The sequence below is a fragment of the Protobothrops mucrosquamatus genome, unplaced genomic scaffold, assembly GCF_001527695.2.
Source record: "Protobothrops mucrosquamatus isolate PMUCROS unplaced genomic scaffold, P.Mucros_1.0 scaffold394, whole genome shotgun sequence".
NCBI lineage: Eukaryota > Metazoa > Chordata > Lepidosauria > Squamata > Viperidae > Protobothrops > Protobothrops mucrosquamatus.
This window is the reverse complement of record NW_015386725.1, coordinates 857,987-870,896: the sequence shown is the minus strand read 5'-3', so window position 1 is coordinate 870,896 and position 12,910 is coordinate 857,987. Positions and strand designations below refer to the sequence as shown.

Genomic DNA, 12,910 nt, shown 5'->3' with positions numbered 1-12,910 from the left:
AGATAAAAGAATAAGCAAAGCAGATGGAGATGGGAAGAATCAGGAAAAATATATCTGGAACCATGAAATTTGCCTTCTCTCCTAATCATAAAAAAGAACGTTGGAGGAATTGTAGACATTCAAATAAGGCTTTTTCTGGCTTTGTCTTAAGGCATAAAGTAAAGAGTTCTGCCCTTTATTGCACATATTACTTCCATGAATGAAGGCGAATAAACGTGTCCCAGGATAATGTTGCAGGATCTGGTAAGCAACCCAGTTTGGATCCTGCAACATACTACTTGGCTACATATATTTCATAAGCTTCTGGAACACGCATTTTGTTCAGAGATTTTCTTCCTGTATAAAGCATATATGAAATGTCAAGGATTTTTAATTCTTGTAACTTAAAAACAGCAAAATAAATTTTATCATTTTGGAAGATACGAGGCATAGTTCTGTTCGTTTTTCTCTTCCCAGACTGAAACTTTAAAGCTAACATGATCTTTCATTACTGCTTTCTTAGACAGGTATTTAACTCCAAGTATGTATTATGCTGTTGCCTGCATTTTATTTTGAAAAATTAAAATAAACCCTAAGGGGAAATTTTTCATCTACTCTATATTTTTTTTCCCCCTGTGCATATCAAGGCTTGTCTGCTTCTTTAACTACTAAGGGAAGAAAACCTTTGTAAACAGCTCTTAGCTTTAAGGCAGGGAAGATGCAAAAAAGCATAGAAATGTATTTCCTCCCTTTCTGAGAACACCTGAAGTCAGAAACTGCCAACTTTTAAGACAGGAATGTATACAGAGACAGAAAAGACAGACAAGGAAAACAAAGTCAGAGGGTAGCCCAGCACCTGTTTTTCTCCACCCGCGTTTCCAAACGTTTGTCGAAAGCCATTCTGAATGACATTTGAGATTCCTTCCATACTGAAGCGCTATAAGGAGTGAGAACGTGACAGAAAAGGGGAGAAAAAGAAAAATGTAAAGGTATTAGTTAGGTTTTTTGGGGGGATGCCAGCAAGGTAAATGTTAGAATGAAATATAGCTGTAGCTTAATGAGAAAAGTACTGACTTTTAAATATTTTGCTCTTTAGGGATTTAGGAATGGAGCCAGCCAAATATCATATATATAGAACTAGGATAAGGTTGTTTTTGCATTAACGATCTTTGGCTCATGCTTATTATCTCAAATAATATATTTAAATATATTTGAAATCACACACATAGAACATGCTAAAGTACATTCTCTTGGACATTCTGATGGACCCAGAGAGGTTCCTGACGGAGCTTGGGCCTTATCCGGAGGATCTGGTCCATGACTCGGTGGAAAATCAGACGGCGGCTTGGGAGTCAACTGCCGCCGCTGTATTGGACCGAGTCGTGCCTCTGCGGCCTCTGACCCGGCGTAGGTCTCAACTGGCTCCCTGGTTCTCCGGGGAGCTGAGAGAGATGAAACNTTATTATTATTATTATTATTATTATTATTGAGTTGAGTTGTTATTTGGTCGAAACAAATCACATTTTGTAGTTCAGTGGAGAATTTAAGCCAAGACTTAGCATCCAAAGGTACGTTAACTGAAGATATAAACAGAGTGGCAAATCATGCTCAAACTGGAGAAAATAAAAAAGGAAACTGACATTAACTGAATGGCATTCATAACATAAAAATAAAAGAAAAACAAATCAATTAAAATTTAAGCAGGAACGTCAGCTCTAAGACTGTTTTACCAGACCTTGCAAATCAGCTGTTTATATATTCTTTGTGATTATTTTAGCCAGGGTAATGTTTCATCAATTATCACTGAGATGTATTTTGGTGAAATTTAAAATAAACTTACCGCTTGGTAGTCAGGATGGACTGCAATGCGTACAATTCTTCCACCAGAAAGGCTCCCAAAATCAGGATCTTGGAACTATCAATAAAAATGGGAGGAAGTAAGAAATAAATGATTTTTAACAGAGTAGTATTCAATAGTAATAGTTTCTTAATTGATTAGTCTTATGACCATATCAATAAAAGAAAATACATGTTCAGATTCCAGGACAAAACAGATAAAAGAAAATACAGTGATAAAAATATATATGTGGCAATACAGAGTCAGCAATCCGATAAATACATCGCCCTTACAGGGAACCCCGGGTTCTTACCTCAGTAACCTCAATTATAAAGTTAGCACTTCTGCTTACAAAGTATACATTAGGAGGAAACAAGACAAACTATGTAATATTCAATACGTTAAAAAAAAATCAAGCTTAGATTTAAGTACAAAATCCATTACCTGCTCTGAGATATTCCATGGAATGAGATCTCCTGAGGCTTTTTTCCCTCTAGACAGGCTGTTCATAATAGACTGTCGTGATATCTCACCCTCCAAACATACCTGCAGGAATAAAGGGAAGATAAGTTTCAGTTCTTCAGAGGGACATGATGTAGCAATTTTTTTAACCAATATTGTGTATCAGGTATTCCTTAAAATAGTACAGAAAGCACTATTGTTTTCTAATGGTAACTAGAAAGACTAGTTAATCCAAACTCCTGATCTATTCTCCTCCCCCAAAAGAGTAATGTAAATGAGGTAGAAGTTGCTGGTACAGAGTTTTGATCCTGACACGTTTTACAATACCAAAAGGATTGATAAAAGTCTACGTTAACTGAGAAATCAGTAATACGTATGCTTTGGTTCTGCTAACTCCCAAACACTGCAGCAAAAACAGAGACTCCCAATTCTTTGCTCACGTGATGGATAACATGACAAATTTCTTCCCTGGAACCAATGAGGAAAAGATGCAAATTCCTTAAGGAAAGAAGATTTGGAGCCCTTACCTTATCTATCGATTTCTCTAGTTCTGCTTCTTCTTGTCTGATCAAATTTATTACTTCGGTTACTTGAAAACATCCTTCTTACCTGGACCACAGCAAGGACTTCTGGCAAGGAATTTTGAGTAGGTGGGACCGGTGGCAAAAGGCAAAAGAGATGATGGGCTGGAGCATCTGAAAGCATCTGGAGGTCATTAGGAGAATTCTGGAAGGTGGCAACCAGGTTAGAGAATTAGATCACAGTAATTCAAGCCCACTTCGTTAATTCAGGCTATTGGTTATTGCTAGAAATGATATTTTCTTTATTCAAAGCCCCACATCTATGAAACACTCTGTATTATTCCCAATTCATTCCCATACACTGGAAGCTGACAAAAAAAAAGTATCCTGGGTCAGAATGCTGTATGTTTCTGTATGACCCAACGTGGCCTCCAGATTTAACATTATCTTTATTTTCCATCCTTCTTTCAAATCTTAGCAAACTTTACTTTGTAGAATCATATACGGGTAGTCCTTAACTTATGATCACAATTGGGATTGGAACTTCCATTGCTAACTGATCAAATGAGTCATGTAGCTGTTAAGCAAATCTGTTTCTCCCATTGACTCTGCTTGTCATAAGCTCCCTGTGAAGGTTGCAAATGGCAATCACATGACCACAGGACACTGCAACCATCATAAATACATGCTGGTTGACAAACGCTCAAATTCTGATCATTTGACTCTTGGGACACTGTGATGGTCATAAATGCAAGGACCGGCTAAGGCATCAGGCTAGAAACTAGGGGACAGTGATTTCAGTCTGAGGAGGAGGAGGAGGAGGAGGAGGAGGAGGAAGTGACCCCACAATTTTTCTGCTAAGTCCAAGCTGAAAATAACACATTATCACCAACCTTGTAGTGAGAAGCCACATACAGGGCCATTAATCTCTGAAGAAAAGTTTCCGATGCTCTGTGATAACAGAAAAGAGTGTCTCTGTTCACATAGTATCTGAGTGTCATCCGTGAGTTAAGTGACGAATTCCTGATTTGTCTTTGAAAGCTAGAAGGCAGTCAGTGCTGAATGACTGCCATTCTCCAAACACATTTACTAACATCCAACGCACTTCATAGGCAAGGGAAAGCAGAGGAAGTAAATAGCTATCACCATCAATTGTATGTCTAAGTCTGCGTAAATTTTAAGATCTCAAATGTCGGTAGAAAGGTAGCAGGTACTATGAGGTTTGTTGCAAAAAAAATGAATGGGATAAGAGCGTGTTTCCTTTGTTGCACGGAAGTGAAAGTTGGGTATGTCAGGAGAAACATAAGAGTTGAATGCAATGGCTGTGGGACATCTAAGTAGTGTGTGTGATAAAACAAGAGGCAGAATCAAGAATGAATGAGTGCTGAACAAATATGAGCTGAATGCAAAAGTGAGTGACCAGCACAATAAGATAAGATAAGATAAGATAAGATAAGATAAGATAAGATAAGCTTTATTGTCATTTTTATACTGTGGGCACAATGGCACACATCAAAAATGAAATTTAGTTGCCCGCTCTCAAAGTGAAACACATACATGACACACACCTAAACATACTATGAACAACATATGTATAGACCCACATCCCTACATATACGTAGCAAATAAATATTAAATATTGTCCATCTTGAATATATAATATTCAATATATAAAGGCAGTTTCTTGAAAAGAGGCGAGAAGTTTAAAGAGCAAAAGGTAACAAACGAATCTACATCTGCATGATGTGGAACCATGGATGGTTTGCAAGAACAAAGAAACCCCATGAAGTAGGAAGAATTACAGTGAAAGGTATCGGCCTAAACTAGTTATAGCTACAATTTCTTTTCTTTTTCTTACTTCATGTCATTCATTTTTTTCCCTTATTACTTCTTGCTCCCTTTCCGCCCTTTCCACCCTGAAGGAGAACAGTGTGATGGGAATATAGATAGGACTACAATAGCTGGACTCGGTCTGAGAACTAGCACAAGGATACAAATCACAGGTTTCAGGCAATGGACAACCAGATATAATTCTCGTGATGTTGAGACAATCCAAGCACAGCAAATCATTCAGCCACTTTTCAACTGGGTCTCCTGGAGCATATCGAATGGATTCCTGAAGCGAAACTTCATGCAATGTACGGGCTGGGGAGAGATGATATACAAAAGGGTCACATACAAAAAGATCTAAAAATCTCTTTTGTCAGAAAATAAAAAGAAAAGGCGGTCAAAAACCAAGACCTGTAGCTGGGACAGGTAGTCCTCGACTTATAACAGTTCATTTAGTATCCGTTTAAAGTTAAAACAGCACTGAAAAAAAGTGAATTATGACCATTTTTCACACTTAACAACCATTACAGCATCTCCATGGTCATGTGAATGAAATTCGGATGCTTGACAACTGGCTCATATTTATGACGACAGCGGTGTCCCAGGATCATGTGATTGCCTTTTGCATCCTTCTGACAAGCAAAGTTAATGGCAAAGCCAGATTCACCTAACAACCGTGTTACTAACTTAACAACTGCAGTAATTCACTTAACAACTGTGGCAAGAAAGGTCGTAAAATGGGGCAAAATTCACTTAACAAATATTTCGCTTGGCAACAGAAATATTTGGGCTCAATTGAAGTCGTAAGTCAAGGACTACCTGTATTCTCTAGAATTATTCCTAGCCTTATTCTTAGTCTTAAGTGGCACATTATAACTTTTCATATTCTAACCTAATGACTGGGCACATATATTGTGTTAAGTCACAGTTTTTAAGAGATAATTTAACTAATCCACAATTGATTGGTTTGATACAACATGCTAAACTATAAACCCTATGGGTTACAAACCACACGGCCTGGACATACACAATCCGACAAGCCAAAAGTCTAACTCATCTACATTACATCAGTAAATGTGTGGAACCCTAACCTCAACACCCGATGGATTTGAAGAACAAACAAACCCATCACCTATCAAAGAAAGCAGACCCACCAATTTGTTCAATTGCTTTGAAGGTTATCCTAAGATCAAAGACAGTTGAGGGGAAAGTGACGGTTTCTTGTAATTCTCTACAGTGACTTTCTTCTGCATATTCTTAAAAAGTCTCTTACAGTGACCTTCTTCTGTATATTCTCAGTTAAGCAATGCAGCCACGATCTTAGGTACTGGAGGTTTTAGTTTCAGAGAAATACCTGAGGACAGTTTAGCTGTAGTTGTTATTTTGTTCTCTGCAGTTACACTGGCTTGGGCCTGTGCACTTTCCTGTCGTAACTGCTGGATCAGTTTCAAAGACAAGGAACGGCCGGTGCCCTCATATCTATTCAAAACAACAGACAGAACAGTCAGATGGGACCAGACAAAAGAACAAGCACAGCAGCTGTTTAACTTATGATACCAGCAGATTAATCCAAATTCTGTCCTAAAGATGTAATATTTCTGGAAATGTTGAAGTCATAGGGACAAAATGCCAGGTATGTTATTATTCTGTTTTGAAGACTGAGGAAAAACAGAAATTCTTAAAAGCATTGGAATGCATGCAACGTTTCAGTCAAATGTCAGTTTATGTTATCACATAGAAAAGAATAAAATGCATTGTTCATAAATTTGCACAACAATTGTGTTAATCTGTTTCCAAAGAAAACGGTGGCCCTTGAAGGAATAATAGCAGACAACACTTAACTTGGGATACAATAATAAATTAATCAATTAAGAAACTCTAGAAAGTTCCCTGATTGCAGTGCCAACTGGTCAATTCTTTGCTTTTGATTTCTTCTATTCTAGGCCACCTGTCAAACATCTCACAACATTTCACCTCCTGTTTTGCTATTATCAATTCTGAAATAAATCAGAGTGTTGAAATAGCACTTCTAAACCTTTATTTTAACTCAAATATTTAGTAATTTTTTCTTAACACCAAAACTGCAACTACTTACATAAGCAGAGTGGGGTGGGGTGTTTTTGAACAACACTAGGAAATAATATGAAAATAACCCTGCCAAATAGATAAAAAAATTACTTATTACTAACGGGCCAGACATTCATGAATGCTTATTATTTGTTGATTCTATCATCCAATGGCAACTGCCTGTGTGACTCAGCCATAACTGACTGCCATCAGAGACAGGTGTTTTATATCACTGGATGTTAATTCCAGTTCAAAATATTTAGAGGAAGGAGCTCACTAACTTAACAGATGAAACATAGTATATTCATCTGAGATTCAAAAACAATAACAAAAAGTGTATTCTTCATAATCTTCAGAAACCTGTATTGTGGATCAGCAGCCTTTGGACATCACTTTGGCCAGTAAAGCTTACCCATTGATTGTAGAAGCCATGAAGACCAGATAAGGACCCAACAAGTTCTTCACCAAAGGAAGGGGAATGGCAGCAGCTTCATCAATTACCACAAGTTCAGCCTGCCCCAGTTTCACAGCATCAGCTGGATGGATATACTGGGGGAAATGGAAAGGGTAGAAATCTTAAGGGTATTTCTGAGGGTATCTCGGCACCAAAATAAACAAACTCTTTTAGAGCCCCTTAAATTTCTCATTTTGCTTAGTTCCCTTTATCCAAAGTAATAATAAATGAGCTATACCTGCAAATCAAATGGATTAGCTAAAAATACTATACAGCCCATGTTCACATGTAGTAGAAAACCAGGTTTAAAACAAATGAATAGAAGCATTACTTTTCATTAAGGCTGATGAACCCTTACTTATAAAGTGGTTTCCAATCCTGACCTGTTCAGAAGCCCTTCACATATTGCTAGAAACTGCTAAAGTGCTGAATTCTGGCTTCTTTAATTGTTGAATCAAAGAAGAGCAGCAACATTAGAAGAAAACATCCAAATGCCCAATTCTTTAGGCCCTGAACATTGAGAAATACCTGGATTGTCTGTCTATGTTCTCGAAACACATTGACTCTGACAACAGCTTTGCTGAATTCAGGATTCAGAGACTGAATAATCTCATAATCCAAATGTTCCTGAAAATAGACATAATGGGCAATATAAAAATGAATTAAATATTATCCATATCACTACTTGACATAATATGGTTGGGTGCACAGCCAGCTAGAAGTTTAGACTGGATATGGCATTTATATCTACCTATTGAATCTTCCCCAATGACCTAGGAAAGGCAAATGCTGCTGTTGGATCGTGTTAAAAGGTACTGTCATAGGATGTAAGCTGTTTGGAGTAAAGAGCAAAGTGGTGTAGAACAGAATTTCACATCTTGGGAAATTTACAAATCACAACCAGCCTGTTTATGCTGATTGAGTTGGGGACTGCAACCTAGCACATCTTGCAGTTGCTGGGCTTGAAAAGATCAGAGAAGATCAATGACATATACAGGCCAAGATAGAAAAGAGAGCCCGGTTGGTGTAGTGGTTAAAGGCACTGGGAGACTGTAAACTCTAGTCCCACCTTATGCACAAAGCAATCTGGGTGTCTGGGCCTCAGTGCCAGGATCCAAGCAGATCAGGTGGCACTGGATGCTGCACCTACTGATTCAATATCACTGAATCCAATACTAATACTATCAAACCTACAATGAATCTGACTGAAGCCATCTTGCTTGTTTTCGGTTGCCATAAGATTGGGGGGGGGGGGCCTGGAGGAATGAGATGTTTTATGCTAGCCTAAACAGTTCTCTGTCCCGTGGGAACCAAGGTCATTTCTGTTCCTCGATTGGGGGGTTGAGCCTAGTGTCAGAAAACCTGCCAAACTATTCTATTGAGAAATGCAGTTGCTTGCATAGGTTATGGGGTGGGAATTGTGACTTTGTAATATTGTTGCTTTTAAAGGAAACTTTAGTCTTGGTTTCATTTTTGACCCTGCCGATACTTTGTAACTAATAAACATGTTCTTAGAGGAAAATTCGAGCCTAGGAGTTCTGCTTTAATTGATCTCATCTATCGGAACCATGACAAATACCCTCTCAGGTCCCTCCTCAGCCAACACTGATCCTTCTCCAGCTGGGCAAACTTTGCTGGTCTCGGAATTCTACACCATGGCAAAGTAAGTGCCTTGTGAGAAAGTGGAAAGATTATCATGCCTTCTCATTGGCAACTGCTGAGCAGGGAAAGCTTCAGCTGTGCACGCTCAGTAGGGAGAAGATTTCATCTGTGCAGGGACTGCCTTCCATTGCTAGAAGTAACTCTGGCATCTGGCTTTGTAATTAGTAAATTCTTGTTCTTGACTTCTGCTTCATTTTGACCTCTGCATGTTCCTGACCAAGTCTCTGAGTCATCCCTTGGTACTTTTCAAGCTGTTGAGTGGTATTAGATTACTTGAATTACACAAACACACTCATTCTCTTGCTTCCCCAACTCCTCCTCTCTTGCCTCCCTCTGCTTATCTGCTCCCATCTCTCCGAACAAGTCTTCCTGACATTTTTACAAGTCAACTTTTCTTTCTTTCTTTCTATCCTACAAATTTTTAAAAAATATGTTACTCCAAAATGCAGTGTTTGTATTCCCACCCAGAAGCTTGACAAGCTTCATCCCCAAGCTCCCACAACCTGCCCAAATTTTGCTTGCCTACTGCATGAAAATTTTCTCCTTTTGCTAAAGCCAGGATACGAAACTGGGTGACTGACCTTGGGATAGTCACTCTCTCTCAACCCTTGGAAGAAGAAAGTAATGGCAAGCCAATTCTGATAAAACTTGCCAGGAAAACTGCAGGGACTAGTCCAGGCAGTTGCCAAGAGTCAAAAACTGACTCGAAGGCACACTCCCCCCAAAACAAAACAAAGACGGGAAGAGAGAAATTTGGCAGTAATATATGGCAGGAAAAACTTTTGGCAAACTGAGATACTCTAGACCAGGGGTAGGCAACTTGCCTCTTTTATGACTCGTGGACTTCAACTCCCAGAATTCCTGAGCCAGCATGGCTCAGCTTGGAAACCTCTCCCTTTCCCCTCAGCCTGGCTGGCTCAGGAATTCTGGGAGTTGAAGTCCACAAATCATAAAAGAGCCAAGGTTGCCTACCCCTGCTCTAGATGTTTTATTATCACCTCAAAAGAAGATAATATCTGTAGCTCAGGATTGAACTGTGGAATCCTTGGTGCTCTCTGAGCTTGGTTGTTTATTTGCAGACATTTTGTTACCATATAATGAAACATCTGCAAGCTCAGAAAGCACCAAGGACTCCCCAATATATTGCTTCATCTTACCTGGTACTGTAGAGCATCAAAGCCTTTAAATACAAATTCAAACAGGGTGTGAAGATTATCAGGACTTGGAGATGTGACGAAAATGTTGGAATAGCTATATATAAAGAAAAAGAACAGATGCTACACCTTTTTTCCTCTACTAAAATGCCAGAAGCAAATTTTAGCATTCCACTTTTGAAACATCAAATCAATTAAAAATATAATTTATAATACAATCCTTCAATTGTTAAGAGACTATAGAACAGTAAGTTTTGAAAAGGATATACAGTTTGTCTCCTAAAGAAAGCCAACCCTGACTTTTCTTTGGAAGGACAAATATTGAAGCTGAAGCTCAAATACTTTGGACACCAAATGCTTTCCTGCTTTCCCCTGATGTCAGGAAAGATTGAAGGCAAAAGGAGAGAAGGGGACAGCAGAGGTTGAGATGGTTAAATAATAGGCATGAGTTTAGGCAGACTCAGGGAGACACTGAAAGACAGAGGGGCCTGGCATGCTATGGTCCATGGGATTGTGAAGAGTTGTACACAACTTAGTGACTTAACAACAACAACAACAAGAACAACAACAATACAGTCTGTCAGTTATTGTAACAATAATTCTCTTATAGCATTTATGTCTATTGATTTTCATGTTTTTTTGGGGGGGACCTTAGCTTGTGCAGGCTGGAGGCTGGATTTTTTTATTTGAAAGGAACAAAAAATAATTACTTAACATAACTTCTGCTTTGACCTGTATAGGCAAGTCCTCTCTCAGCACTTACTTTATGACCATACTCGCAACATGCTTTTAAATTTTCCAAACATACCCACCAGCTCAAAAAGTTTGCCTATCTTTTTCTTTAAATCTGACCATTTCACACAAAACCCCTCTTGGAATATAATATCTAGGAAAAACCTACCCAAAAGCCACTGCTCCAGCTATTGCCAATCCCAAAGCAGCTGATTTCCCACGCCCTCTGGCAGCTGTTAAAGCCACAGTGCTTCTCAGGGTTTTCTCAGAAATGGCTTCGATGAATTTGAGGACTCCTTTTGCCTGTCAGGGAGGAAAGAAGCCACCAAAACAGGAGATCATGGATGGAGAAGGCCATCAATGAGGATAGACATAAAGTAGGAAAAGAGAAAGCATTAATAGGAATTGTACAACATTAATTTAATCCCAATGTATTTTGGCTTTTGTCAACAATCTGGATTCTGTAAACCTAAAGAGGACATTATTATATCTGCAGTATATCATGTATTTTGTAATACAGATAAAAAGAGCCCTGTTTGGTGTAGTAGCTGAGGAGACTGCAAATCTGGGCCTTCCTTAGTCATGAAAACTGGCAGGATGACTTTGGGCCAGTTATCCTTTCTCAGCCCAATCCACCTCACAAACTTATTGTCGTGAGAAAAATAGGAGGCAAGATATTCGGGATGCCGCTGCCTTGAATTAACCAAAATATATTTTAAAAGGTGGGATAAAAATCTAATGGTGTTAATATCCAAATCTGAATGTAAGCTTACCTGATCCAATGTTTTACAAACATCAACCAATGAGCCAACCGGTTGTGTGTCCTGTAAGCTCTCCTTTAGCTCCTTCAATTCCACATCACGAGGACTTTGGCTCTCTTCCTAAAAGAGGAAAACAGCTGTCTGAATCCAAATTAGCATCTTTAAGAGAAAAATGAGAAGAATATATGGAAATCCCAGTTATGTTAAACATGAGCTGAGTCCAAAGGGAAAACTGACCTCATTGCATATGCTTCCAACAATTTTTAATTTCAATTTTGGAATGTTGTTATTTCAAAAGAGGACGACAACATTCATCAAACTATACTGTGACTGTGGTTTCTTGATGGTAGGTTTGTTTGCCCCCAGCCAATCCTGCAGAGCAGGATGTAAGGATGACTAGATGGCAGCCAAGTGATTGTAATGCTTACAAAACTACTATTCCTTGAAACAGAACAGTTATATAGGAACTACAGGAATAAAGGTCTTTGGAGATTCTCAATCATCCAGATCATGGTTGTTCCTAAGATGCTTTTCAAAAGGCAACTGGACTTTCTTGGGGGGGGGGGGTCCTTGAAAACTTTTTACTTCTCATGAAGAAGCTTCATGGATGAGAAGCGAAACATTTTTAAAGAAAGAAATCAAGAAAATCCAGTTTTTTTTAAAAGCATCTTTGGTACAGGAATAAATGGTAAGGTGACAGAAAGTTAAATAAGAGCAACAACAAAGGAGGCTGAAAAACAGGAATATTTTTACAAATAGACAAGAAATACATCAGTTTCCACAAAAATTTGAAAAGCAGTTCTAGAATTAAATTGAAAGTTTATTCAGATTTTTAGAATGAGAGTTGTCTTTTGTGAGGAGTATAATAGTTTTCTTCCAAATTAAGTCATGGTAAGGATAGGCATAGGCATTTTTAGTTTTATTTGTTATAATTGTTCGTACATTTTTTCCAGATACCACTTGGAATTCAACTTCTACTGAAAAAGCAGCTTCTAAGCCCAGTGTTTAGAATAAAGAACAACAGTGTCCTGTCCTGACACAGAATGAGAGAAAGCTAAAAGAAACACCTCTATTCCTTTTAAAGTCCATTTCTACTGCATACTAAATACCCCAATTAAATACAAATCCAAATAATTACATATTTTATATGAGAGCCTGAAACGCTGGTCATTATCAGGTAAATAAACACACCTGTGACCGGGGTGGCAGAGCTGAAATGTTTGCAGCATGACTCGAGATTGGCAGGATATTCAGCTGATCATCAACAACTACACAGGTCTTACAAGAGACCAGAGAGAGAATGAACCTGCAGGAGACAAGTGAGAAAATAGCAACATTACAGCAGAATCTGGCTTTTCCTCAATGCACAAAAAAAATCTCCTCTTGCAGCATCTCTGTACATCATCCTGAGGGCAAAGTGCCTCAAGAGCTGTGTTTCAACAGGATCACTT

General features: G+C 38.5%; 1 protein-coding gene across 1 annotated transcript in view; it reads right to left on the bottom strand.

The window, feature by feature from the left end:
* NAT10 (N-acetyltransferase 10) overlaps positions 1-12,910 on the bottom strand; it is a 30,837-nt gene that overhangs the window by 9,911 nt on the left and 8,016 nt on the right. The window contains exons 6-17 of the mRNA XM_015816018.1: positions 12,651-12,765; positions 11,472-11,579; positions 10,868-11,001; positions 9,970-10,063; positions 7,679-7,777; positions 7,109-7,245; positions 5,984-6,108; positions 4,794-4,944; positions 3,693-3,789; positions 2,888-3,004; positions 2,261-2,362; positions 1,820-1,894 (exon numbers count right to left, since the gene is read on the bottom strand). Coding sequence (XP_015671504.1) covers positions 1,820-1,894; positions 2,261-2,362; positions 2,888-3,004; positions 3,693-3,789; positions 4,794-4,944; positions 5,984-6,108; positions 7,109-7,245; positions 7,679-7,777; positions 9,970-10,063; positions 10,868-11,001; positions 11,472-11,579; positions 12,651-12,765 — 1,354 coding nt within the window. The remainder of the gene's footprint in view (positions 1-1,819; positions 1,895-2,260; positions 2,363-2,887; positions 3,005-3,692; positions 3,790-4,793; positions 4,945-5,983; positions 6,109-7,108; positions 7,246-7,678; positions 7,778-9,969; positions 10,064-10,867; positions 11,002-11,471; positions 11,580-12,650; positions 12,766-12,910) is intronic.